The 27294-nt window shown below is 56.6% G+C and overlaps 1 protein-coding gene across 1 annotated transcript in view; it reads right to left on the bottom strand.

Moving 5' to 3' along the window:
- Window positions 1–27294, bottom strand: part of HSPG2 (heparan sulfate proteoglycan 2) — an 88570-nt gene that overhangs the window by 7174 nt on the left and 54102 nt on the right. Inside the window, exons 44-82 of the mRNA XM_007459310.1 lie at window positions 26371–26471; window positions 26092–26272; window positions 25081–25206; window positions 24783–24935; window positions 24560–24702; window positions 24099–24234; window positions 23864–24018; window positions 21975–22125; window positions 21072–21223; window positions 20845–20986; window positions 20251–20396; window positions 19946–20081; window positions 19697–19848; window positions 18410–18545; window positions 18122–18273; window positions 17622–17760; window positions 17379–17530; window positions 16652–16787; window positions 16383–16534; window positions 16044–16182; window positions 15277–15428; window positions 14915–15062; window positions 13739–13890; window positions 13175–13316; window positions 12694–12845; window positions 12165–12306; window positions 11898–12038; window positions 11434–11568; window positions 11000–11181; window positions 10283–10478; window positions 9853–10032; window positions 9281–9541; window positions 7588–7792; window positions 3389–3486; window positions 2701–2967; window positions 1851–1960; window positions 1501–1648; window positions 1302–1418; window positions 545–656 (exon numbers count right to left, since the gene is read on the bottom strand). Of these exons, the coding sequence (XP_007459372.1) occupies window positions 545–656; window positions 1302–1418; window positions 1501–1648; window positions 1851–1960; window positions 2701–2967; window positions 3389–3486; window positions 7588–7792; window positions 9281–9541; window positions 9853–10032; window positions 10283–10478; window positions 11000–11181; window positions 11434–11568; window positions 11898–12038; window positions 12165–12306; window positions 12694–12845; window positions 13175–13316; window positions 13739–13890; window positions 14915–15062; window positions 15277–15428; window positions 16044–16182; window positions 16383–16534; window positions 16652–16787; window positions 17379–17530; window positions 17622–17760; window positions 18122–18273; window positions 18410–18545; window positions 19697–19848; window positions 19946–20081; window positions 20251–20396; window positions 20845–20986; window positions 21072–21223; window positions 21975–22125; window positions 23864–24018; window positions 24099–24234; window positions 24560–24702; window positions 24783–24935; window positions 25081–25206; window positions 26092–26272; window positions 26371–26471 (5920 nt within the window). The remainder of the gene's footprint in view (window positions 1–544; window positions 657–1301; window positions 1419–1500; window positions 1649–1850; window positions 1961–2700; window positions 2968–3388; window positions 3487–7587; window positions 7793–9280; window positions 9542–9852; window positions 10033–10282; window positions 10479–10999; window positions 11182–11433; window positions 11569–11897; window positions 12039–12164; window positions 12307–12693; window positions 12846–13174; window positions 13317–13738; window positions 13891–14914; window positions 15063–15276; window positions 15429–16043; window positions 16183–16382; window positions 16535–16651; window positions 16788–17378; window positions 17531–17621; window positions 17761–18121; window positions 18274–18409; window positions 18546–19696; window positions 19849–19945; window positions 20082–20250; window positions 20397–20844; window positions 20987–21071; window positions 21224–21974; window positions 22126–23863; window positions 24019–24098; window positions 24235–24559; window positions 24703–24782; window positions 24936–25080; window positions 25207–26091; window positions 26273–26370; window positions 26472–27294) is intronic.

The following is a 27294-nucleotide window of genomic DNA, read 5'->3' as shown; positions in this document are numbered from 1 at the left end:
TTTCCCTGGGAGCTTATTCAGAGCAGCCCCCGGGGCTCCAAGTGCCCCTGGCTCTAGGCCCTACAGCCTAGCGCCTGGCCTCACTGTTCTTCTGAGCACTCCTCCCTCTGAGATGACCTTGTTTCTTTCCTTCTTTGTTTGTGGCTGGTCTTCCCCAACTAGAATATACATTCCCACAAGGGCCAGAACTTGATTTGTTTTGTTTGTATCAGTGCCTGGTACATAGTAGATATTCAGCAAAAAACTGTTGAATGAATAACTGAATGAATGAATTCTGGCCTGCAGCAGTCCCACCCTGGAAGGACACACTCAGCATTGCTGAGTATTTCTGCCGCAACTGTGTGCAAGTCTGAGGCTGCTTTCTCCGCCACCCGGCTGGCGCACTGTGCTGACCCCGTTACCGAGGGTAACGGCCACATCTCCTCCTTCTTTCAGAACCTCCATCGTACAACTCAGCCCCGGGTGGTGTGTGCCTGATGAAAAGTCCTGCAATCTAGTCCCCCAGCCCCTCTTCCCCTGTAAACCGGGAGGGCGAGGGTCTCACCGGAACTCGGGCCTCCCCCCCACAAGGCCGAAGGAGATGAAGTCGGGCTGCCTGTTGGCCAGGTTGGTGGGGCTCCCTGGGATCCGCTTCTGCCCGTTGTACAGCAGCATCCCTGGGCGGGCATAGCTGTGTTAGGGCCTCCCGTCCAGCCACGGGCTCCCTGTCTGCCCAGCCCCGGAACGAATGGCCCAAGCTTGTGAGCCTTTCCCCTCGCTAACTGCTGTCCCTCCCTCCAGCACTCCCCACACAGCCAGGGCGTCTCACTCTCAGGATGGGGCCCTAAATAGAAGGGCCTTGCTGAGAGCTCCCAGAAAGAAGCTGAATTTGCTTCACTTACACTGTAGGGTCTACCTGAAGGAAGAGAGGGAGGCAGAGACTCACCCGAGTAGAGAAGGAGGCCTGGACAGTGAAAGTCAGGAGACAGATGAGAGAGAGAGAGAGAGAGAGAGAGAGAGGAGGGAAGGGTGAGAGATGGGGAAAAGGAGGAAGGAGCAGAGACAGGAGTAGGGAGATGGGACAGAAGGACTGGGGGTTGCTGCACCAGTGGCAGAGGGACCGGGGGAGGCTTGGGTGCAGGTATCACAGAGGAGGGAATGGAGAGGAGGAGGCATGAGCCAGAGGGGGAGGCCCGGCCGGCCTGGAGCCCCCCGGGGCAGGGAAGCCTGAGGACTGGGGGCTGCCAGGGCTCATACCCTGATGGCGGTGACTTTGGAGATCCCCAGCCCCGGGCCCCCCAGTCAGCTCCTCCCCTGCTCACCATCGGCTGAGTCGGGCCGGAAGGTGATCTTGATCTCAAACTTCCTGTAGGCATCCTTGATGGTGGGCAGCGGCAGGAAAGAGGGGGGGGGCTGGGTGAAGGACGGCGCCACCCGCTCTGAGGGCAGAAAGCACAGTTCAAGACGCCACCCACAAGGCGGCGGGCAGGGTGCCACCCATCCCGGGGTGTGTGGTCTCACCTGGCACCTGCAGACGGGCAAAGGCCTTGACCTTGCCCTGGCGGTTGGTGGCGGTGCAGACATAGGTGCCTGCGTCCTGGGGCTGCACCGAGGGCAGCAGCAGCATGTTGTTCTCCAGGCGGCTGTCGGGCGGCAGGTTCCCATCCAGCTGCAAACACACTGGCACTCTGAACCCTGGCCTTGGCCCACACCTCCACGGGGCCTGTCTCCCATCCCTGCCTGGGGCCCACCCTCAGACATGGAGCGCATACTCTGGGCCAAGCCTGGGCCAGCTCCTGGGGGCACCAAGATGGTGAAGACCTGGTCCCTGCCCCTCAGGCACGCCTGCTGGTTTCCTGCCTAGCATTTACCTTGCTCCAGGTGATGTCAGGAGTGGGGTAGCCAGAGGCCATGCAGGGGAAGACAGCTGAAGAACCAGTGGGCACACGGACCTCTGGGGGCGTTGAGATCTGTGGCAAGGCTGAGAGGGGAGGAGGAGACACAGGCCATCAACCTGATGACACCAACCGTTTGTGAGCCCAGCCTGTATCCTGACTCATTTAATCCTCATGCCATCCCTGGAAGGGAGGCACTGTGTCCCCATTTCACAGATGAGGAAACTGGGGCCGTTCACTCCTGGTTGCACAGGTGGAGCCAGGCAGAGCCAGGGCTCAGGGACGGGTGCAACTGACTCCACAGGCCGAGGCTCTTCAACACACGCGGGTGGAAAATTGCGCAGCCCTCTGGGGACCTGAAAAGGGGGTACTAGGGCAGTGTGGGTAAGTTTGGGGCAAGTCGTAGGGCTTGGGGTGAAAAAGAATAGCCTTGGAAGAACACGCAGATTGTGTCTGCCTGGCACCATCCACTGTCCATGTTTTTCTGTGTTTCACGTCTGTTTTGTGTTTGTGCTGTCTCTGCCATCAGACTGAGCTGTAGGTCTTCCTCGTCAGAGCAGGAGCTCCAGCAGGTGAAGACTACTTATCTGATTTCCTCTTGATGCCCCATGGCATATCTTTTCCCTGCAAGTTCCAGCTGCCCCAGAGGAACACTCACTGCTATCCCCTGCTGCACCTGCTTGTTATGAAACCTGCTCCCTAAATACACCAAATTGAAAATCCCCAAGAGAGCAGGAAGGAGGAGGAGCGCAGGTCAGGCAGGAGATGGCGTGAGAGCAGCCCCTGCACGCTCCCCGGCCCTGCAGAGCTCCCTGCCAGCCTTCACCTTGCACGAGTAGCAGCACGTGGGACTGGGTGGTGCCTGCGGCGTTGGTGGCGGTACAGCGGTACTGTCCTGCGTCAGCCAGCTCCACGTGGGCGATCCTGACGATGCCTCCGCTCTGCACGATGCCAGGCCGCAGGCGCCCTCCAACTTTGCTCCATGTCACCTGAGGCTTGGGGTCACCCAGGGCCAGGCACTCAAACTCCACGGCGTGGCCGACCACCACGGTCTGCACGGAGGTCCGGATGTTGATGAGCACAGAGGGCAGAGCTGGGGGAGGATGGGGCAGAACAGAGTGAGGCCAGCCTGCTGCAGGCCTGGGCTCAGAGAGGCCACAGACTGCCCCAGAAAAGGTGAGCACTGGAGCCCGAGGCATTCAGCATTTCATTCGCTTTTTCGTGCATCCACTCATTAGCACGCTCACTTGTTCACTCTTTGTTCATTCGTTTTACTCACTTGTGCATCCGCAGTCATTTTCATTGGTTTGTCTGAGCACTCCGCCCATCTCCCTTCTTCCCCCCTCCCTTGCAATATTTGTCAAGCCCCCTCACTCTGTGCTAGACGAAAGCAAGATACAATCGAATAATTCTCTTTATTTGTACACATTTACGGAGTTTCTTGGGGAATATGGTCCCTGTGCACTCCACCTCTGTCCCCTGCTCTTAGCAGAAGCCTGAAGCCACCGTCCTACCTTGGACAACAAGCTGGGCACTGGCCTGGGCCTGTCCCCATGGTCCATGGGCCTGGCAAACATACGTCCCTTGGCAGCTCTGGTCCAAGTTCTGGATTCTGTAAAGAAAAAAATAATAAGACATCAGTGAATAAAAACAATTGGTGAGAATACTTTGCAGTTGTGTGGGAGCTAAAAGTCGTCAAGTATCAGCACACGATGTAAACTTCTAGTCTCCCCAAAACCATGGGAGGTAGGTAGGAAGTCAGGGTGAGTATCACCACACCCATTTTATTTTATTTAATTTAATTAATTAATTTATTTATTTTAACATCTTTATTGGGGTATAATTGCTTTACAATGGTGTGTTAGTTTCTGCTTTATAACAGAGTGAATCAGTTATACATATACATATGTTCCCATATCTCTTCCCTCTTTGTCTCCCTCCCTCCCACCCTCCCTATCCCACCCCTCCAGGCAGCCACAAAGAACCGAGCCGGTTTCCCTGTGCCATGCGGCTGCTTCCCACTGGCTACCTACCTTACGTTTGTTAGTATATATATGTCCATGTCTCTCTCTCGCCCTATCACACCTCACCCTTCCCCCTCCCCATATCCTCAAGTCTGTTCTCCAGTAGTCTGTGTCTTTATTCCCGTTTTACCCCTAGGTTCTCCATAACATTTTTTTCCCTTAAACTCCATATATATGTGTTAGCATACGATATTTGTCCCTCTCTTTCTGACTTACTTCACTCTGTATGACAGACTCTAGGTCCATCCACCTCATTACAAATAGCTCAATTTCGTTTCTTTTTTTATGGCTGAGTAATATTCCATTGTATATATGTGCCACATCTTCTTTATCCATTCATCCGACGACGGGCACTTAGGTTGTTTCCATCTCCGGGCTATTGTAAATAGAGCTGCAATGAACATTTTGGTACATGACTCTTTCTGAATTCTGGTTTCCTCAGGGTATATACCTAGTAGTGGGATTGCTGGGTCATATGGTAGTTCTATTTGTAGTTTTTTAAGGAACCTCCATACTGTTCTCCATAGTGGCTGAACCAATTCACATTCCCACCAGCAGTGCAAGAGTGTTCCCTTTTCTCCACACCCTCTCCAGCATTTATTGTTTCTAGATTTTTTGATGATGGCCATTCTGACTGGTGTGAGATGATATCTCATTGTAGTTTTGATTTGCATTTCTCTAATGATTAATGATGTTGAGCATTCTTTCATGTGTTTGTTGGCAGTCTGTATATCTTCTTTGGAGAAATGTCTATTTAGGTCTTCTGCCCATTTTTGGATTGGGTTGTTTATTTTTTTGTTATTGAGCTGCATGAGCTGCCTGTAAATTTTAGAGATTAATCCTTTGTCAGTTGATTCATTTGCAAATATTTTCTCCCATTCTGAGGGCTGTCTTTTGGTCTTGTTTATGGTTTCCTTTGCTGTGCAAAAGCTTTGAAGTTTCATTAGGTCCCATTTGTTTATTTTTGTTTTTATCTCCATTACTCTAGGAGATGGGTCAAGAAGGATCTTGCTGTGATTTATGTCATAGAGTGTTCTGCCTATGTTTTCCTCTAAGAGTTTGATAGTTTCTGGCCTTACATTTAGGTCTTTAATCCATTTTGAGCTTATTTTTGTGTATGGTGTTAGGGAGTGATCTAATCTCATACTTTTACATGTACCTGTCCAGTTTTCCCAGCACCACTTATTGAAGGGGCTGTCCTTTCTCCACTGTATATTCCTGCCACCTTTATCAAAGATAAGGTGACCATATGTGCATGGGTTTATCTCTGGGCTTTCTATCCTATTCCATTGATCTATCTTTCTGTTTTTGTGCCAGTACCATACTGTCTTGATTACTGTAGCTTTGTAGTATAGTCTGAAGTCAGGCAGCCTGATTCCTCCAGCTCCATTTTTTGTTCTCAAGATTGCTTTGGCTATTCGGGGTCTTTTGTGTTTCCATACAAATTGTGAAATTTTTTGTTCTAGTTCTGTGAAAAATGCCAGTGGTAGTTTGATAGGGATTGCATTGAATCTATAGATTGCTTTGGGGAGTAGAGTCATTTTCACAATGTTGATTCTTCCAATCCAAGAACATGGTATATCTCTCCATCTGTTTGTATCATCTTTAATTTCTTTCATCAGTGTCTTATAATTTTCTGCATACAGGTCTTTTGTCTCCTTAGGTAGGTTTATTCCTAGATATTTTATTCTTTTTGTTGCAATGGTAAATGGGAGTGTTTTCTTGATTTCACTTTCAGATTTTTCATCGTTAGTATATAGGAATGCCAGAGATTTCTGTGCATTAATTTTGTATCCTGCTACTTTACCAAATTCATTGATTAGCTCTAGTAGTTTTCTGGTAGCATCTTTAGGATTCTCTATGTATAGTATCATGTCATCTGCAAACAGTGACAGCTTTACTTCTTCTTTTCCGATTTGGATTCCTTTTATTTCCTTTTCTTCTCTGATTGCTGTGGCTAAAACTTCCAAAACTATGTTGAATAAGAGTGGTGAGAGTGGGCAACCTTGTCTTGTTCCTGACCTTAGTGGAAATGCTTTCAGTTTTTCGCCATTGAGGATGATGTTGGCTGTGGGCTTGTCATATACGGCCTTTATTATATTGAGGAAAGTTCCCTCTACACCTACTTTCTGCAGGGTTTTTATCATAAATGGGTGTTGAATTTTGTCAAAAGCTTTCTCTGCATCTATTGAGATGATCATATGGTTTTTCTCCTTCAATTTGTTAATATGGTTAATCACATTGATAGATTTGCGTATATTGAAGAATCCTTGCATTCCTGGAATAAACCCCACTTGATCATGGTGTATGATCCTTTTAATGTGCTGTTGGATTCTGTTTGCTAGTATTTTGTTGAGGATTTTTGCATCTATGTTCATCAGTGATATTGGCCTGTAGTTTTCTTTCTTTGTGACATCCTTGTCTGGTTTTGGTATCAAGGTGATGGTGGCCTCGTAGAATGAGTTTGGGAGTGTTCCTCCCTCTGCTATATTTTGGAAGAGTTTGAGAAGAATAGGTGTTAGCTCTTCTCTAAATGTTTGATAGAATTCGCCTGTGAAGCCATCTGGTCCTGGGCTTTTGTTTGTTGGAAGATTTTTAATCACAGTTTCAATTTCAGTGTTTGTGATTGGTCTGTTCATATTTTCTATTTCTTCCTGATTCAGTCTTGGCAGTTTGTGCATTTCTAAGAATTTGTCCATTTCTTCCAGATTGTCCATTTTATTGGCATAGAGTTGCTTGTAGTAATCCCTCATGATTTTTTTTATTTCTGCAGTGTCAGTTGTTACTTCTCCTTTTTCATTTCTGATTCTATTGATTTGAGTCTTCTCCCTTTTTTTCTTGATGAGTCTGGCTAATGGTTTATCTATTTTGTTTATCTTCTCAAAGAACCAGCTTTTAGTTTTATTGATCTTTGCTATTGTTTCCTTCATTTCTTTTTCATTTATTTCTGATCTGATTTTTATGATTTCTTTCCTTCTGCTAACTCTGGGGTTTTTTTGTTCTTCTTTCTCTAATTGCTTGAGGTGCAAGGTTAGGTTGTTTATTCGAGATGTTTCCTGCTTCTTAAGGTGGGCTTGTATTGCTATAAACTTCCCTCTTAGAACTGCTTTTGCTGCATCCCATAGGTTTTGGGTCGTTGTATCTCCATTGTCATTTGTTTCTAGGTATTTTTTAATTTCCTCTTTGATTTCTTCAGTGATCACTTCATTATTAAGTAGTGTATTGTTTAGCCTCCATGTGTTTGTATTTTTTACAGATCTTTTCCTATAATTGATATCTAGTCTCATGGCGTTGTGGTCGGAAAAGATACTTGATACAATATCAATTTTCTTACCACACCCATTTTAGACTAAGACCTTGTGGTCTAGAGTTCCAGATCACACAGTTATCAAGTAGCAGAGCTGAGATCTGGGTCACATGTATATACCTGGCCTCAGAGCTTGTTCCATGGGCCACTGATTACTGAAGGCCTTCCACGTGCTAAGCACTGTGTTAAGTGCTTTAGGTTATCTCATTCTGGTCTCATATAACCCACTGTACAGCTGAGAACACTGAGGCTCAGGGAGGTGAAGTGACTTGCCCAAGGCCATTGTTTTATGCTAAGCCCAGTAGGATAGGTATTCTAACAGCCCCACTGGGTGCCTTGGGCTGGGATGCCCAAGTTCAGTCCTGCCCCTGCCCCCACTCACCGGAGTACCCCATCATGTATGCTGTGGCCGGGAGGCAGCTGACCCCCTTCTTTGATCCAGCGGAGTTGAGTGCCCAGTTCACTGGGCACGACACAGTGGAACTCGACGCTGGCCCCTATGCTCTTGGTCTCCAGCTGAGGCGTGACCTGAACGGTGCGCGCGGATCCTGCTGGGATGGGGGTGGCGGGGAGAGAGCCGGAGGGGCCTGTGGGGACAGGTAAGAGGTTGTGCGTGTGTGCGTGTGTGTGCGTGCGTGCGTGTGTGTGTGTGTGTGTGTGTGTATGTGTGATATCTCCAATGCCCCTCCAGGACCCAGGAAACCCCCATCCTAACATTCAGGGGACATTCTCCTGTTTGCCTCTCTGACCAGGGAAAAAAGACCTTTCATTGGCAGATTCATTCATCTGCTCACTCGTGCAGTCATTCAATCAACACAAATAAGAGCCTGTGGAGTACTGGGCTGTGCTTCCAGAAGCTCCTGGCCTTCGGGAGGGGAGGGCAGCCCAAGGCGAGAGCGGGAGGGGTCGGCCTTGGAAAGATTCAGACACCTGAAGGAAGGAGAGCAAACACTATTCTGGCTCTAGTCTAAAATAGGAGAGGGACTTCCCTGGTGGTGCAGTGGTTAAGAATCCGCCTGCCAAAGCAGGGGACACGGGTTCAGGCCCTGGTCCTGGAAGATCCCACATGCCATGGAGCAACTAAGCCCGTGCGCCACAACTACTGAGCCCCCGTGCCACAACTACTGAAGCCCACGCACCTAGAGCCCGTGCTCTGCAACAAGAGAGGCCACCACAAAGAGAAGCCTGCGCACCATAATGAAGAGTAGCCCCCACTAGCCGCAACTAGAGAAAGCCCGTGTGCAGCAACGAAGACCCAACGCAGCCATAAATAAATAAATAAATAAATAAATAAATAAATAATTTTAAAATAGAAGGATCCCAGGTGAAGGCACCTAATGTCCGGGTGCAGGGGACATAAGAGAGGGTGGGTCAGATGCATACTATCACCATTTACCAAGTGCCTACTAGGTGCCACAGGCTCTACATATGTGTCCGTTTCTAAGTCAGTCTATGTGCTGGCATTGTCCTCTCTACTTTACAGGATGAAGACGGTGAGGCTTGAGGTTCGCTGACTTGGCCAAGTTCACACAACTATCAAGTGATCGGGCTGTGCACTGAACCCAGGACCTGGGCTCACTTCAGTCCAGGCTCTTGAGGAGACCACGGAGATGTGGGATTCTCTGGAGATCCACGGAAACCCTGGGTATCCGGGGGTGGGTGCTGCCCTATCACACATTCATTGTTGTCACCGTCCAGCATTTATGCAGCCCATTCTGGGTGCTGTGGTGGAGAAACCCGGGGCTGCTGAGATAACTGGGTCCAGGCCCTGCCCTGAGCATCCTCCGTCTGGCAGGCGAGGCAGGCTGGGGTACTCATGTAAACAAAGCCTCTGGCAGTATGAGGTCAATGCCAAGGGAGGGATGCAGCAGTGAGAGCTAGAGTTGCTGAGAACACAGTGACCGGGGTCTTCCTGGGGGAAAAGAAGGCGTTCCAGCTAGGGTAGTGGGGGGGGGTTGTCTTCGTGCCCCAGGTGGGGGTCCCCCGGCACCAGCTGAGGGGTAAGTGAAAGGCTCGGACAAGCACCTGGAGGAAAGCTGACCCCCTTCTACCCAGCCTGAGCTGGGGCTGCTCACCTCGGACCAGCACCTGGGCGAAGGCCTCAGCTGAGCCCACCTTGTTGGTGACCCGGCAGCGGTAGCGGCCTGAGTCCGCAGGGGCCGCAGGCTCAAGGAGCAGCATCTCATTCCTGGTGGTCGCCCTCCCAGGGAGGCTGCCGCCCACACGGCTCCACTGGAAGGTGAGTGGGGGCGTCCCATGAGCCAGGCACTGGAGCTGCACCGTCTCCCCTGCCTGCACCGAGGCGTGCTCCGGGACTGTGGTGGCATACGGCGGGCCTGGGGTTGGAGACATAGAGGTCAGGGCGACGGAGAGCAGAGGTCAGGATGGGAGCAGGTGCTGGGCCCTGGCGACTTGCCAAAGGACTAGGGAAGCTGAACGGGGAGCCCAGAGGACTGGGGATGAGGGAAGCCAAGGTCCCAGGAGGGGGACGTGGGTTTTAGGTTAGGGCAGGCTCCGGGGCCTGAGGTGCATGTGACCCTCCAGGTACGTTTCCTGGAGTTCTGTCCAGGGTGTGGCCTGGTTGGGGGGCTCAGACCTCCATGCAGTGTGGAGAGGATATCCCGAGGAGGGTGGACGAGGGCCTTACTCTCTACATGCAGGGCGATGGTGGCCTCAGCATGCCCGGCAGGGCTAGTGGCATTGCAGATGTACTGGCCCGAGTCCTGCTGGGCTACCCGTGGGATGATTAGTGTGTCACCTTCCAGCTGGTGCTGCCACGGCAGCGGAGAGCGCAGCTTGGACCAGTGGATGGTGGGCGTGGGGCTGCCTGTGGAGTGGAGTGGCAGAGGTTGGTGGGCTGCCCCAGGACTGGCTGGGGGTGGGATGGCCAGGAAGGGAACTGGGTCAGCTTGCTCCTTCATGGGGGCCACAAAGTGGGCACCTCAGCCATCACTGGGAGATGGCCAGCAGCAAAGCCCCCTTCCTGAGCATGACATCCTCCTCAGGTCTCTCGTGTCTAAATTCAGGCCCCAGGGCCCGCTGCTCTGCCTGCCCTGTGTGCCAGCCCCCGTCCGCACCTGTGGCCGAGCAGCGCAGGGTGGCCGCGCGTCCAGCTTCCACAGTCAGCTCGGCTTCCTCTACCTGGACCTGGGGGGCCCCTGGGGCCACAGTGCCCGTGTCTATAATTACTTCCACTCGCTTCTGCGCTGTGCCCAGTGCATTCTGAGCGAGGCAGACGTAGACGCCTGCATCTGATGGTTTAGCTGACGAAATCTGGAAGAGGCAAGGATGTCGGTCATCGGGCCACTGAGGGGGGACCTTAGCATCAGCCCTCTGGCTTGGTTTCACCTCTTTCTTCTACCCGTCCCTTTGTTTTTAGCTTTCCTATCTGACTGGCTGCTTGAGGGCTCACACTCAAGATATCCCATTAGTCTATCCATCCACACATCCACCCCCCCATCTACCCGTCCATGCATCCATCATCCATCCATCCATCCATACATCTACCCACCTATCCACTCATCCACCCATTTACCCATCCACCCATCCATCCATCTACCCATCCATCCACCTACCCACCCAACCACCCATCTTTCTACCCATTCCTCCTTCCACCTTCCTTCTTTCTTCCTGACCGTCTTCCAATTTAGCCATCATCCACCTATCCCATCCCTCCCTTTCTTCACCAATTCATCACCCATCTGTCCATCCACCACTCTCTCCTCCAGGCAACTGCTCAAGAACGGGCCCTGACTGGGCCTCAGATCCAGAGATGAGACCCCCCCTGACATCACCTGCAGCACCGTGTGGCTGTCCACGAGCCCAGGTGCCCGCTGCTCCAAGTTGGTGGGGGCACCGATCCGGGTCCAGCGAGCAGAAGGGCGGGGCTCCCCAGCACTGACACACTCCAGGGTGATGGCCTTTCCCACTTTCACCCGCACGGGGCTCTCAGGGAGCACAGACACTGTAGGGGGCCCTGCCCAGAGGAATGACACCACTGATACACAGGCAGGGCTCTGCTGGTCATGTGCACTGTCACAGCCCCCTTACCAGTAACTTCCAGTGGGCACTAGTCTCCCCACTGCACCCATGTAGAGACCGAGGCTCAGAGAGGGAGAATGCCCAAGAGGGAGGCAGTGGCAGAGGCTGGACTTAAGCCTGGAGGTTCTGAGCTTGGAGTCAGGGCTGGAAAGATGAAGTCAGAGCCCACGGGGTTGAAGGTCCTCACCGTGCACGCTGAGGTTCACGACACTCTGGGCCACACCATAGGCGTTGGAGGCCACGCAGCGGTAGGCACCGTGGTTGCTGGGCCGGGTGCCCACGATGGTGATGATGGAGCCGTTGGGGCTGATGTGGACATTGTCTGCAGGGTTGGCATCAAGGAGGGTGTGGTCAGTGAGGGTGTCCTCCTGCCTTGGCGCTGCCAGTAGGCACACCAGTGCCCCATGGCCCTGACCCCTCCAGTCTGGGTGTATCCAGCTCACAGGGTCACAGATGGTTGATAAACAAGTCCTTGGAGACTCCTGGGTCCAGCCCTCTCACCATCCAGATAGGGACACCAAGTCCCCAGAGGGGAAGGGCTTTACCCGGGGTCACACAGAAAGTTTGGTGCCATGGTCGGCTCTGCCCAGCCGCCAGTGGTGAGCCTCGTGCATTCACACCTGCCTCCGGCCCCCCACCCCGCCAGCTCACCCTCCAGCTCCTGGTTCCGAGTCTTCCACTCAAGGCTGATGGGGGCTGCCCCATCATGGATGAGGCACTTGAAGCTGGCATCTTGGCCCTGCCGCACGGTGCTACTGGGCGGGTCGATAGAGATGACAGGGCTCCTAAGGCCTGGGGGAGGACGGAGGCAGAGGGCTGCGCTCAGCAGGGCTGGGTGGGCTCCCCCGCCTCCCCTCCCCGCTCCTCGGCCCCAGTGTCTCCCCGCCTCCCCCTGCCCGTGGCGTCTCCCTCACTCACGGTAGGAGGACCCTGCACTGGGCGGGACAGTGACCGTGAAGGAGGCCTCGTGCTCAGGGCCCGAGCTGCCAACCACACGGCACACGTATTCTCCGGAGTCGGCCTGGGAGACGTGGTGGAGCCGCAACCGGGAGCCGTGGGTCTGTCGGAGTGAGGAGAGGGTGGCCATCGTGCCAGAGCACTTGGGACAGGGCAAGTCCCCAAGCCCGGCTGTGCCAGTGCCCAAGAGTTCTCAGGAGCTCAGGGCTCCAGCTGGTGGAGATGAGGAAGCTTCATTCACAGAATCCTACAAGTCCACTCCATCCCCTTTTCAGAGGAGGAAAGTGCTGCAGGAAATGATTCAGCAGCACAGCCAGGAGAAAAACCCAGGTCTCTCAATCCCCAGGCTGCTGAACTCCTCCCCGCGAAGCATTTTATCCCCTGGGGTCCCCAAGCACGCCAGGGTCTGTGTGAAGAAGGCTGGGGATGCAAAGGTAACTGCAGGTCAAAACTTGCCTGCCCTGAATTCTCCCACCCCTGGCCCCTGTACCTGGTGCCGGGCGGGGAGGCTGCCCCCACGCTTATACCACGTGACCTGGGCATGTGCCTGCCCGGGTACCACACAGTTCAGGTCCAGGGTTTGTCCTTCGGCCACATGGGAGGAGGAGGCCTCGATGTAGACGGGCTGGGCCAGTCCTGGGGCTGTGGGCACAATGTGTGGGTGAGAAGGGGGCGGCCCCGGGGGTGCAGGCAGAGATCTAAGGCGGTGGCACCGAGTGCCAGCTGGCCCTCCTGGAGGTGCAGTGGCTTGAGAGTGACTGACACGGCTGAGCACCATTGACCTAAGAAGGGTCTCTGTTCCCTGGGGGCCGAGATGCCCCAGTGAGACCTTGGTTCCCAGTGGTTGGGGGAGGGGCTGGAGGACCTTCCTGGAGCCGAGGGCTAGAGCCCTGCTGGATAGCAGGGGAAGCAAGGCCAGGCAGGGGCCCCCAAGCCTGTGCCCAGAACTGCCCGCCGCTCCTGTCACTCACCAGGAATGGGGCCTGGGCTGGAGGCCTCAATTGTGACCAGGACAGAAGCCTCCAGAGTGCCTGAGCTGCTGGCCACTCGACAGGAGTACTCGCCAGAGTCGGCAGGGGACACCTGGTTCAGCCTCAGCAGGGGGCCGTGGACCTGGCCAGGGTGGGGCGAGAGTGGGGAGAGTGAGCCGGGGGGGCTGGTGGCCAAGGCCGTCAGACGCCCCAGCCCTCTCATACCTGTACCCCAGGACTGTCATGTACCATTGCGGGCGCTGCCTCCTGCCAAATGTGACCCCCTTTGACATTAGACGTTGTGGGGTATGTTTACTATTATGCTTTTCCTGGCAGGAGAAAGTCCAGTGTCTTGAGTAAGAGGTGTCCTTTTCTAATGTGCACCAAGGTGCTGGGCAGCCAGTGACGGCCCTACCATGCCCAGCCTGTTCCTGAACTCCTGAGTCCCAGTGATCTCCTGTTGCCATTTTCCTGAAGCCCCGGATGTTGGGGCCACCTTCCCTCCCAGGCAGGGGACGGGGTGGGGTGGGAATGCCCACATCCTGCTTTCTCCAGGCTCCATACCTGGTGCCGGGCGGGAAGGCTGCCCCCGCGCCTGTGCCATGTGACCTGGGCATGGGCCTGGCCAGGCACCACGCATTTCAGATCCAGGGTCTGCCCTTCGGCCACGTGGGAGGAGGACGTCTCGATGAGGATGGGTGGGGCTCCGCCCGGGGCTGGGGCACAGGAAGAAGTCAGTGAGCTGGGACTCCCTGTGTCCTCAGCCCTTGCCCCTGGGTGCCCAGATGGTCAGGCCAGAGGCCACAGGGAGACGGCCTTGATACCCCCCTTCCCATTCCCCTGAAGCCTGGAGCAGCTGGGCTAACCTGGCGCCTCATTCTCCCAGCCCAGCCCCAGACAATGGTCCCACCATCTCCTGTGCTCCCGGCACCACTGGCGGCCAGGGCTCAGGGCCAGGCAGCTCCACACAGATCACTAACGTTTCCCAGACTTCAGTAGTATGGGGCTAAGAACCCAGACTCTGGGACCAGACTGCCTGGGTTCAAAACCCAGCCCTGCCATTTATTAGTTGTGTGACCTTGGGAAAGCTATTTCACCTCTCCATGCCTCAGTTTCCCCAACTGTAAAACAGAGAGAACAATCATACCTACTTGAAAGGGTTATTGTGACGGTGAAATGAGTTAATATGTGTAAAAATACCAGGGCCCAGCACCTGGTAAGTGCATATCACGTTCATTACTTAGCAATTCAGGTACTATTATCATGATGTCTGCTACGTCCATGTGCTCCCTGTGCTATTAATTCCTTTACACTTTCAATTGATTCACTTAAGAAAACCCTTAAACACACAGCCCCATCATAGGCAATGATTTCCATGCAATCATGACAGGTTTGACGTTTTTTCCCTAACATTATTACTATTAATATAAAAAAATATTTAATCAGGGCACCACCTAAAATCACCCTCTCAGATCCCAGATTCCAGCCTTTAAGGAACTCGTGTAATTGCTGCAAGAGCTCTACTAGCCCCACTTTACAGATGAGGAAAGTGACACACCAAGAGGAATCCCTCATGTAACATTACAGAGTGTGGACAGAGGAGCCGGGACTCAAGCCCACACAAGCCAGACTCCAAAGCCCGTGCTCTCGGGCCCTAGGGATGAAGCCCACTTGATCTGGCTCTCGAGCCCTCCTTTCTTCCCTCCTCCTGCCTCCCAGCCCCGCTGTAGGGATCCTTACCAGGGACGAGAACAGTGCCAGAGCCAGAAGCCTCGATGGTGACCAGGACTGAGGTCTCCAGGGGGCCAGAGCTGCTCACCACGCGGCACACGTACTCGCCCGAGTCAGCCGGGGATACCTGGTGCAGCCGCAGCCGTGAGCCGTGGGCCTGAGCAGGGACAGGACGGGAGAGGGCCAGAATGAGATGGCACTTGGAATCCTTGAAGGCTGGGGCCAGGGTCCAACCTCTGACGCAGGCAGGCACTGCACCCCACAGGGGATCCCAGGCCCTCCTTCCCGGGCAGAGCTTGGGGGACAGGCCCCTAGCCAGGGCCCGCACATCCAGCAGCCCTCCCACTATGTCCTGCCCCCAACTCCCATACCTGGTGGTGAGTGGGGAGGCTGCCCCCGCGCTTGTACCACGTGACCTGGGCGTGGGCCTGTCCAGGGACCACGCAGTTCAGATCCAGGGTCTGCCCTTCGGCCACGTGTGAAGATGACGACTCGATTCTGATGGGCGTGGCCCCGCCAGGGACTGGGCGCACAGAAAGAGGAAGTCGGGGCTTTGGTCATGGTCAGATTTGGGAACAACTGGGTTGGTGTGAGGCTCAACTGTAGAAGCCTCCACCCTCCCAAGGTAGTAAGAATAGCTAACACTTATTAAGCACTTACAGTATGCCAGGCACTGTTCTAAGTACTTTACGTGCATTAACTCACTTAGTCCTCACAAAATTCACATACTTTCTGCGATGATGGAAATGTTCTATTATCCGCACTGTTCAATGCAGTGGCAACCAGCTATGTGCGGTTACTGAGCACTTTGTTTTTGAAATGTGAGGATGTGAATTTAGAATTTTAACTAATTTTAATGACCATGCATGGCTAGTGGCCACTGTATCGGACAGCTCTCTGAGGATGGAATGATCGACATCCCCACTTCACTGATGAGGGTACGGAAGCTGAGAGGGGAGAGTCACTCCCTCACGGTCCCTAGTGGTGCAGGCAGGATGTGAACCCCGGCATCCTTCTGCTGAGCCCTCGTCCTGGACCACCACCCTCGTCTGAGGGCTCTGACTACAGGGCCTTTCCTCCCCGGGAAACACTGGTACCTGCGTCTCCCAGTCCCTTCCTGGGTCTTCATCGGACTCACCAGAGGGGCTGCCGGTGCTGGGGGAGACTGAGACCACGATGGAGGCCTCCTGGGCATCGATGTTGTTGTTAGCCCGGCACACGTACTCGCCTGAATCCGCCACGGACATCTGGTGCAGCCGCAGACGGGAGCCGTGGGCCTAGGGGTGTGGATAAGGAAGGAGGGAGTCAAGGGGCTGAGGGGTCACCGGCTGGCTCAGGCCTCCTCCATCAGACTGGCTGAGGCTACCCTCTGTCTACCCAGGGCAGGAGGGAGGACTGCCAGCTAAAGCTTCGGGTTCTTTGCCCATGGGGGGCTGTCCCTGAAGTGCCCACCCCACTGCCAGGCTCTACTCTGTACCTGGTGTCGAGTGGGAAGGCTGCCCCCACGCTTGTACCACGTGATGGTGGCCTGGGGCTGCCCGGCGACCACGCAGTTCAGATCCAAGGTCTGCCCTTCAACCACCGTGGGGGACGAGGACTCGATCCTGATTGGTGGGGAGACACTGGGCACTGGGGACAGAGAGGAATGCACCACAGAGCCGGAGTCAGACAAGCGTGACGGTGCCAGGCACCTCGCTGCCTCCCCCACACCCGCTTGCCTAGACCCCCTGCCCTAGGAGTTCTCACTGTGGGAGGAGCCGCTGCCCTGGATGGTGACGATGAGCGAGGTCTCCTGGGAGCCGGCACCGTTGCTGACATGACACACGTACTCGCCCGAGTCCGCGGGCGTCACCTGGGGGATCCGCAGCCGGGAGCCCACGATCTGAGGGGGAGCAGGTGTCAGGGGGTGTGGGCAGCACCTCCATGTCTCAGGTGCTGCCGCTGCTGCTTCCCCCGGACTCTGGGAGCCTCACTGCCTTGTCTGGGGTAGCCTCCACCCTGGCCTCCTTCAGAACTCCCTCGGTGGCCTTCCCGAGGCTCTGGGCTGGGTGGACAGTGTCTCCAGCCTTTGGACTATTCTCACCCGTCACCCCTGCAGAAAGCCCATTGAGGCCCTCCCCGGTGACGCCTATCACAGCGCTGTCACATGGCATGTCTGCCTTGCCCTTTAGCCTGTGAGCTCCCTGAGGGCAGGCAGTGGTCTCATTCCATTTGAATCCTTAGTGCCAGGACCAGGACTTGACCTGGAGCAGGTTCTCAGGGAAATGGAGTGAGTGAGAGAAGGACAGGACCCAGCTGAGGTCAGTGGGACTTATCTCCACATCCTCAGCACTGGTCCAGGGCCTGTCCAGCAAGAACACTCAATGTTTGTTGAATGACTGAATGAGCACAGACGGGCTGTTGACAGCTCTTCCTGATTCCCGTCAGGGCCGGTGACCCCAGCTTTTGCCCTCCCTGCCTGCTGGTTCCATACCTGGTGCCGGCTGGGTAGGCTGCCTCCACGCTTATACCAGGTGATGGTGTGGGGGGCTTGACTGGCCACCAGGCAGTTGAGGTCCAGCGTATGTCCGTTGGCCAGGGAGGCTGAGGACGACTCAATGCGGACAGGGTACACCACACTCTGGGCTGGGAGGGTGAGATGCAAGGCAGGGTGTGGGAGCCACTGAGGGTGGAGGGGCCCTCCCAGCCCATTTGTAATGACCCCTGAGATACTCACAGCGGGAGGGGCCGAGGCGCTGCTGGATGGTGACGAGGACGGAGGCTTCCTGGGTGCCCGAGCTGCTGACCACGCGGCACACGTACTCCCCAGAGTCAGCTGGAGTCACCTGGGGCAGCCGCAGCCTCGAGCCATGTACCTGGGAGGGGAGGCAGGTTCACAGCCAGGCTCCCACCCCTTCCCTGGTACCCATCCCAGCCAGACCCGGCCAGATGGAGCTTTAGGGAAGCTCTTCCAGGGATAACCACCATTCATGACCCTTCAATTCCCTTGCCCGAGGGTTGGGACCGGGTCCAGTGGGAAGAAGTGGGGGACCGGCACTTGCCACCTATGGGGAAGGTGAGGTAGACAGTGTGAGCCCATTTGGCAGATGAGGACACTGAGGATCAGGGAAGTCAAAGGACTGGCCAGGCAAGGGGCAAATCAGTGTCCAAACTCAAAGCTCCTTACTCCATAGTCTCGAGGGTCCTTCAGGCCCCCCTTAGCACCCCACCTCCTACCTGGTGCCGGGCAGGGAGGCTGCTCCCGCGCTTGTGCCATGTGACCTGGGCGTGGGCCTGCCCAGAAACCAGGCAGTTCAGATCCAGGGTCTGCCCTTCAGCCACGTGTGAGGAGGACGACTCGATCCGGACAGGAGGGGTGACCCCCAGTGCTGGGGACAGAGGGCAGAGGGTCAATCCCCAGCTGGGAGGAGAGGGGGAAGGGAGGGTGTGAGTGAAGGTAGGGACTGCTGGTCTCTGGGGTCCTGCCACTGCTGGAGTGGGAAGCCTCCCCCCAGCACCACTCACCAGGCACAGAGTCTGCAGACTCAATGGTGACCAGGACGGAGGCTTCCAGGGGCACTGAGCCACCTACCACGCGGCACACATACTCGCCCGAGTCGGCTGGGGACACCTGGTAGAGTCTCAGCAGTGAGCCATGGGTCTGGCCAGAATGAAGGTGAGGTCAGAAGGGGCCCTCTTAGGACCCTCGCACCTATAACCTGCAGCCCTGCCTCACTCTGAGCCTGAGAACTGGCTTTTAGTTCTGTCCTGCTCAGGGGTGAAGCGGGTGTCTTGTCCCAGGAGTGAGGGGTGGCCCGGAGGAGCCATGGGGAACTGGGCAAACACTAATACCACACTCCATCAATTCTTACACACTTAAAAAAAAAAAAGGATGGAGAAGATAACCTGCATATTACTTTTATTTTATTTTTTATCATTATTATTTTGGCCATACTGTGTGGTCTGCGGGATCCCAGCTACCCAACCAGGGCCCGGGACCGAACCCGGGCCCTTGGCAGTGAAAGCATGGAGTCCTAACCACTGGACTGCAAGGGAATTCCCTAGACATACTTTTTAAAGTCTCTGAAATCAAGATGCATCTCACAGTGAATTACAATTACAAATAGCAGTTTGTTTGTTTTTTTCTCCTTAGAGGTACATAAAATAATGATGCACCTTACAATCAGTGGCATCCTAAATTCTATAAAATATAACAATAATAACAGCTAACGATGGTACTTCCCTGGTGGTCCAGTGATTAAGACTCTGCGCTCCCAATGCAGGGAGCCCGGGTTTGATCCCTGGTCAGGGAACTAGATCCTGCATGCCACAACTAAGATCCCGCATGCCGCAACTAAAGATCCTGCACACTGCGACTAAGACCCAGCGCAGCCAAGTGAATAAATAAATAAATATTAAAAAAAAATAGCTAATGATATGACAGTAGTAACAGCTCATAGCACTTTCTATGAGCCAGAGCGCTGAGCACTTTGCTTATAAATTAATTCATTTCATCCTTAAGATAATTCTGTGAGGGAGGCACTATTATTACCATTTTACAGATGCTGAAAGTATGGTACAGGGAGATTAAGTAATTTGCTGAAGGTCAGAAGCGAGGAAGTGGTGGAAGCAGCAGTCACTCCTAGGCTGGCTGGTCCTAGAGGCTGCGACCATTGCCCCACACACCCGTGCAGTGGGGTCCTAGGCCTCCCCGTCTCAGAGGAGCCTCCAACCCACCCTACCCTTGACCTCCACTCCCCAGTGGCCTCCCTCTTGTTCCCTTCTTGGCCTGTCCATCCTCCGGTCCTGTACCTGGTGCCGGGCGGGAAGGCTGCCCCCACGCTTGTGCCATGTGACCTGGGTGTGGGCCTGCCTGGGCACCACGCAGTTCAGATCCAGGGTCTGCCCTTCGGCCACATGAGAGGAGGAGGGTTCAATGCGGATGGACTGGGTGCCACCAGGAGCTGGGGGAGAAGACAGTCACTGGTCAGTCCAGTTCTCTGCAGCTTCCCCCGCCTTACCCCTTTCTCTGTCCAAGCGCAGCCTGGAAGTCCCACTCACGGTAGGCGAAGTTGGCTCCCTGGGTCCTGGTTACTGTGACTGTGATGGAGGCCTCCACACCATTGCTGGCCCGGCAAACATACTCGCCTGCGTCAGCTGGTGAGGCCTGGAAGATGTACAGGCGGGAGCCGCGGACCTGGACACCCATGGACAGGGGTGTGAGAGGGGGGCTTCTCAGAGCTCACCCCTACCCTGTTCCTCTGAGCTGGGAACTGACAGCCCCTCAGCTCAGAGGCTGACCCCGCCGACCCACTGTCCACAGCTTGGCCTGGCTGGCCCCCTCCTGCCTTTCTGCCACTGTGTACCTGGTGCCGGGCGGGGAGGCTGCCTCCACGTTTGTACCACGTGACCGGGGCGTGGGCCTGCCCGGGCACCACACAGCTCAGATCCAGGGTCTGCCCCTCGGCCACCGTGGGGGATGAGGATTCGATCCTGACAGGCGGGACGGGTCCTGGGGCTGTGGGGAAAGGGGCGAGGGTAGCAGACGCTCCCCAGAAGAGAAGGAAAGAACTGTTCACCCTGGAGCCAGCTCAGCCTGTGGGTTTAGTGGCCTGGGCTTGAGGTCCTCGGCTGAGCAACCCTGAGGGGAGGGCTGGGGCAGGAGCCAAGCCTTGCAGAGGGAGCACGGAAGTGGGAGAGATGAGGATAATTGAGGGAGGAGCAAAAACATGAGTGATGTGGCCAGAGAGAACAGTGATGGGAAGACGGCAGGTTACTCAGAGAAGTGGAGTCCTCCCGGGCCGGCCCTGTGGCCAGCCCCAAGGTGGGCTTCCTGCCCCAGTGTGGCTTCCTGCCACCCCCTTCCCCGCGTCAGCAACGGGAGTCACTAGGGCCTCAGCACCCGGGAAGGCTCTCAGCAACCCCCACCCCAGCTTGCCCTGTCACTGGCAGTCACTCACCGGGGATGGAGCCAGTGCCGGCGGCCTCGATGGTGACTAGGACGGAGGTCTCGAGGGGCCCAGAGCCGAGGACTACGCGGCACGCATACTCGCCTGAGTCTGCTGGGGACACCTGGTTCAGCCGCAGCAGTGAGCCGTGGGTCTGAGTGCAAACAGGGAGGGTCAGGAGGGGCCTGAGCAGCTCCATCCAACCCCTCCAGCGGGCTGGCCCTGGGGGGCTGCTGTACCTGGTGCCGGGCAGGGAGGCTGCCTCCACGTTTGTACCATGTGACCTGGGCGTGGGCCTGCCCGGGCACCACACAGTTCAGATCCAGCGTCTGCCCTTCGGCCACATGAGAGGAGGACGACTCGATGCGGATGGGCTGACTACTGCCTGGAGCTGGGGCTCCACCAGGAGCTGGGGCGCAAAGGAGCTGGTCAGAGGCCTGGGCTCCTGAGCCCCAGCCCTGCAGCCGTGGAGCAGAGGGCCCTGGGATCTGACCAGGCCCTAGCTTGGGAGGGCAGATGGGAGGCTTTCTAGGGCTGGGACCATGCTTTTCTGCCTCAGCAGGGCCAGCCAGACCCCTCTTTCCCTCTCTGACCTTCAACTTGGAGTTCAAGGCCCATTTGCCTACACATGACTCCTTGATCTGTGATGAGCTGCTCTGGCTTGCAGGGAACCAGAGTCTTTTAGCGCCCAGGCGGGGCCAAAGGATGCAGACAATAATGCCACAACTCCCTTCTTTAGAGTTCACGCCGTGTACACACTACATGGTAGTGCTACTGTCCCCATTTCACACGGGAGGAAACTGAGGCCCCAGAGGTAAAGTAACCAGTTCAAGGCTGATAAAGGGTAGAGCCAGCATTTGAACCCAGGTCAGCCTGACTCCCAACTCAGTGTTCAACCCTGACTCTGCTGCTTTTTGATGAATTCTGAAAAGAGCACCCTCCCCATGGGGTCCCAGGTAAGTCAGGTCAACCTGTCCCCACCCTCAGTCCCCTCATCTCTCCTTGCAGGGAGTGGAGGGTTGCAGCCTGCCTGGAGCGCCTCTTCTTGTCCTGATGGCATCGAAGAGACCACAGACACCAGCCTTAGGAACAGAGGGGAGGCCGGAGGGCTTGGCCCCCACCCAGCCCCACTGGCTCCTCACCTGGGGTGTAGCTAGGGCCCAAATGGCTGCCATGGAGGACAGAGACAATGATGGAGGCCTCCTTGGGGCCCGACTCATTCTCCACTCGGCACACGTATTCTCCAGAATCAGCTGGTGAGACGTGGGGCAGCCGCAGCCGGGAGCCATGCACCTGGGCCAGGTAAGGACAGAGGCATGTGAGGATGGGGAGAGCCCGCGGTCAGCACTCCTCTGTGCCTCAGTGCCTGCCTCTGCTCGGAGCCGCCCCACGTGGGAAGCTGAAGAGGGAGGGAAATAAGGGCGGACCCTGCTCGTGCAGAGTGCAGAGTGCCAGGCTGTGTGAAGGACCCCCCCCCGCCCCCGCCACCCAGGTCCCCTGCCACAGGCTCAGGGACCCTCGTACCTGGGCGTGGGGAGGCAGGCTGCCCCCTCGCTTGTACCACGTGATCTGGGTGTGGGCCAGCCCTGTCACCATGCAGTTGAGGTCCAGTGTCTGCCCTTCAGTCACGGAAGGCGATGAGGACTCAATCCTCACTGGCGGGATGCTGGCACCTGAGGCTGGGAGCAGAGGGGGAGTGAGTAGGCCTCGGGAGGACCCTGGCTTGCCCTCCCACTCCTTCAGCCCCAAGGCCCCGCACCTGGAAGGACGACCACTTGGATCCGGGCCTGTGCGGTGCCCGCGGGGCTGGTGGCCACGCAGAGGTAGAAGCCGGCGTCGGCGGCAGTGATGGCTGGGATGAACAGCGTGGCGATGTCTGTGCGCTCAGACCGGGCCTGCCATACAGCGAGAAGGGTCAGCCGCCTGAGGGGCCCAGGCATCCTGGCAAGGGCTAGCCAGGGAGGGCAGGAGGAGGGGGCATAAAGAGTAGAGGCAAGCTCCGAGCCAATATGAGGGCCCCAGCTGGGCACCAAGGAGGGCGGAGCCAGGCAGCAGAGCAGGAGGCTGACGGCTGCCACCCGCTGGGACGCACGAAGCGGGAGGTCTGAGCAGGGCACCATCTTGGAAGTGAAGGGAACAAGAAGAGGAGATGGGAGGGGCAGGTGGCAAGTGCTAGGACTCTGCTGAGCCCGTGGGCCTGGCCCAGATGGATATCCTCACCTGTGGGGGGAGGCTGCCCCCCTCCTTCCTCCAGGTGATGGTGGCGCTGGGCACACCCGCAGCCCTGCAGTACAGCCTGATGCTGCGGCCTTCATGTACCTGGGTCCTCTCTGGACTCACCTGGACCCTAGGCCCGCTGCCCCCTGCAGAAAGAGCCCTGTAAGAACACCTCTCTGGGCCGCCATGAGCTCCCAACTGCCCACCCTCAGCCCCGTCCTCTCACCGTGCACATGGAGCACGGCCCTGGCCACGTGCTGCCCGGCGCTGCTGTGGGCGCGACACAGGTACTGGGCTTGATCCGAGGGCTCGACGGCTGGCAGGCGCAGGATGCCGCCATGGATTTGGGCCTTCTGAGGGAGCTGGCCACCGGGGCCCCCTGACGTGGAGAGGTGGGGTCAGCACCCACTGGGATTGGCATTGCCAGGCCCCCCAGGGGTTGAAGTCCACAGCCTAGAGTCCTGCCGCTGGCAGAGACAATGATGGAGGCCTCCTTGGGGCCCGACTCATTCTCCACTCGGCACACGTATTCTCCAGAATCAGCTGGTGAGACGTGGGGCAGCCGCAGCCGGGAGCCATGCACCTGGGCCAGGTAAGGACAGAGGCATGTGAGGATGGGGAGAGCCCGCGGTCAGCACTCCTCTGTGCCTCAGTGCCTGCCTCTGCTCGGAGCCGCCCCACGTGGGAAGCTGAAGAGGGAGGGAAATAAGGGCGGCCCCTGCTCGTGCAGAGTGCAGAGTGCCAGGCTGTGTGAAGGCCCCCCCCCCGCCCCCGCCACCCAGGTCCCCTGCCACAGGCTCAGGGACCCTCGTACCTGGGCGTGGGGAGGCAGGCTGCCCCCTCGCTTGTACCACGTGATCTGGGTGTGGGCCAGCCCTGTCACCATGCAGTTGAGGTCCAGTGTCTGCCCTTCAGTCACGGAAGGCGATGAGGACTCAATCCTCACTGGCGGGATGCTGGCACCTGAGGCTGGGAGCAGAGGGGGAGTGAGTAGGCCTCGGGAGGACCCTGGCTTGCCCTCCCACTCCTTCAGCCCCAAGGCCCCGCACCTGGAAGGACGACCACTTGGATCCGGGCCTGTGCGGTGCCCGCGGGGCTGGTGGCCACGCAGAGGTAGAAGCCGGCGTCGGCGGCAGTGATGGCTGGGATGAACAGCGTGGCGATGTCTGTGCGCTCAGACCGGGCCTGCCATACAGCGAGAAGGGTCAGCCGCCTGAGGGGCCCAGGCATCCTGGCAAGGGCTAGCCAGGGAGGGCAGGAGGAGGGGGCATAAAGAGTAGAGGCAAGCTCCGAGCCAATATGAGGGCCCCAGCTGGGCACCAAGGAGGGCGGAGCCAGGCAGCAGAGCAGGAGGCTGACGGCTGCCACCCGCTGGGACGCACGAAGCGGGAGGTCTGAGCAGGGCACCATCTTGGAAGTGAAGGGAACAAGAAGAGGAGATGGGAGGGGCAGGTGGCAAGTGCTAGGACTCTGCTGAGCCCGTGGGCCTGGCCCAGATGGATATCCTCACCTGTGGGGGGAGGCTGCCCCCCTCCTTCCTCCAGGTGATGGTGGCGCTGGGCACACCCGCAGCCCTGCAGTACAGCCTGATGCTGCGGCCTTCATGTACCTGGGTCCTCTCTGGACTCACCTGGACCCTAGGCCCGCTGCCCCCTGCAGAAAGAGCCCTGTAAGAACACCTCTCTGGGCCGCCATGAGCTCCCAACTGCCCACCCTCAGCCCCGTCCTCTCACCGTGCACATGGAGCACGGCCCTGGCCACGTGCTGCCCGGCGCTGCTGTGGGCGCGACACAGGTACTGGGCTTGATCCGAGGGCTCGACGGCTGGCAGGCGCAGGATGCCGCCATGGATTTGGGCCTTCTGAGGGAGCTGGCCACCGGGGCCCCCTGACGTGGAGAGGTGGGGTCAGCACCCACTGGGATTGGCATTGCCAGGCCCCCCAGGGGTTGAAGTCCACAGCCTAGAGTCCTGCCGCTGGCCCCCATATGCAGGAGAGCCATGCCCTGACTGTCACTCCCGCCACGGCCTTACCTGTCCACTCGAGGGTGGGCGTGGGGTTCCCTGTGGCACTGCAGCGGAACTCAGCCAGCTGCCCAGGCTGCACTGTGAGCTGTGGCGGGTGGATGGAGACCACGGGGGAAGACGGGGTGGCCGAGGCTGACGAGGGAGGAGAAAGCGTATGTGGTCACGGTGGGGAGGGACACACGGCAACAGCCTCCTTGCCGCTCTCTTTGCTTCCACTGTAGCCTCTCATGGCCATTTGTCTATAGAACAGCCAGAGGGAGCCTTTAAGATGTCAATGGGGGAATCCCCTGGTAGTCCAGGGGTTAAGACTCTGCTCTTTCACTGCTGAGGGTGCAGGTTCGATCCCTTGGTCAGGGAACTAAGATCCTGCATGCCACATGGCGTGGCCAAAAAAAAAAAATGTCAATGGGGTCTTGTTACTTCTCCACTTAAGACCTGTCCGTGGCTTTTAGAACAAAATCTGAATTTCCTGCTGTGACCCACTGTGTGTACTCACCTCTGCCCACAACTTCAAGTCCCTCACCCTGCCTCCGCTCCATGGCTCAAGCCACGCTGGCCTTGCGTCCCTCAAACACATCAACATGCTCCTGCTTCAGGGCCTTTGCACATGCTGCTTCGTCCGCCAGCTCTTAGGTGGCTGAACACCTTCTCTTTCCTTCAGGTCTCAGCTGAGATGTCACCTCCTCAGAGAGGCCCTCCCCAACCACCCCACGGAGAATAGCTCACCCTTCTCCCACCTCATTTCTCACTTTCCAATCACTCTGTTTACTCCTGTCCCAGCACTGGTCACCCATGTAATTATGTTGTTTGTCCACTTGTTCCCTACAGAACATAGAGGGCAGGAGGGCAGAGCTCCTGTTTGTCCCCTCCCACCCCTGTTTCTTCAGAGTCTAGGCCAGGACCTGCCAATACTGTAGTTCAGAAACTGTCAGCTGAATGAAGAAATGGTCACTGGTCTTGGTGGGTGTGGAGGAAGGTCAGGACTGGGTGGGTCAGGCATGGACATGAACAGTGTACCTTGCACGTGCAGTGTGGCTGTGCCCTGGTCCATGGCGAACATGTTGGAGCCGGTGCACACGTAGGTGCCCGCGTCACTCGGCTGTACACTGCGAATGGTCAGGATACCATTGAAATCCATGGCTCGGGCTGGCAGTTTCCCATTATGCAGGCGAGTCCACACCAGGGTGTAAGCCGGAGACTGCAGGCAGGACAAGGGAGATGGGGTGGGGGTCCGGGTGGGGCTTGGAGACCCCAGAAGACAGATCCTCACTGATGCCCACTCCCTGCCCTGCCCACCTTGCTCTTGGCTGTGCAGATGAAGGTGACGTCGGTTCCGGGACGCACACTCTGGCTCCGCTGCTCTTCCACTGTCACTGTGATGGGCTTGCTGGGAGCCTCTGCCAGGACAGGAGGTCACCCAGTGAGCTGGGTGCTGGCTAGGCCACTGTCCTGTGGCCACTTTCTCTCCCTCTTCGTCACCCCATCCGGATGTCGCTTCCTTCCCAGTCTGGCTTAGATTCCATTCCACTCCCTGGCACCGCCCTCCCTCAGCCTGGCCGAAACCCATCAACTACTTTCTTCCTGCTGGCACTGAGCACCCAGCAGGCTGTGATCGGAGAACATCGCACCATGATCCCCTTGGCTCCAATTCATGATCACAGACCACAAATGAGCTCTTAACGCTTCGCACTTCACTCCAACTGGGCTTCTCTGTCTGGTTTGAGTTTCTATCCTCCCAAACAACCATTTCACACCTGCTCCCAACTTTTCCACCCTCCTGAAACCCCCTTCTGCTTCCATGGCTTCAACTCACGCTTCTTGAGAGAATTGAAACAATTAGTCAGGAATTTTCCACGTTCCCAAATCTACCCACCTCCCTCCTTCCTGGTCCCTGAAGGATGAGACCTCTCCCCACCCCCCACCCCACCTCAACTCCCCTTCCTGAGTGCTGGAGCCCCTCCCAAGGACCTCCTCCCCCTGCTGTGCCTTCTCCTTTCCTTCCCCATGGGATCATTCTGCTCCACAGACAAATGTGTTCTAGAATTTCCCATCTCTGAAAATGCCCCCTTAACCCTATACACCCCTCAGCTACTGCCCCATTTCTTGGCATCCCTTCAGAGCCAGGATTCTTGAAAGAGTTGTCTACACTGGCTGCCTTCCCATCCCTTCTTTGCCTCACTTCCATCCAGTCTCTACCCCATCTCTCCACTGCAAACCGCT

Source organism: Lipotes vexillifer, unplaced genomic scaffold, assembly GCF_000442215.2.
Source record: "Lipotes vexillifer unplaced genomic scaffold, Lipotes_vexillifer_v1.1 scaffold496, whole genome shotgun sequence".
Taxonomy (NCBI): domain Eukaryota; kingdom Metazoa; phylum Chordata; class Mammalia; order Artiodactyla; family Lipotidae; genus Lipotes; species Lipotes vexillifer.
Note: the sequence above shows the minus strand (reverse complement) of the source record. Positions and strands in the feature narration are given on the sequence as shown.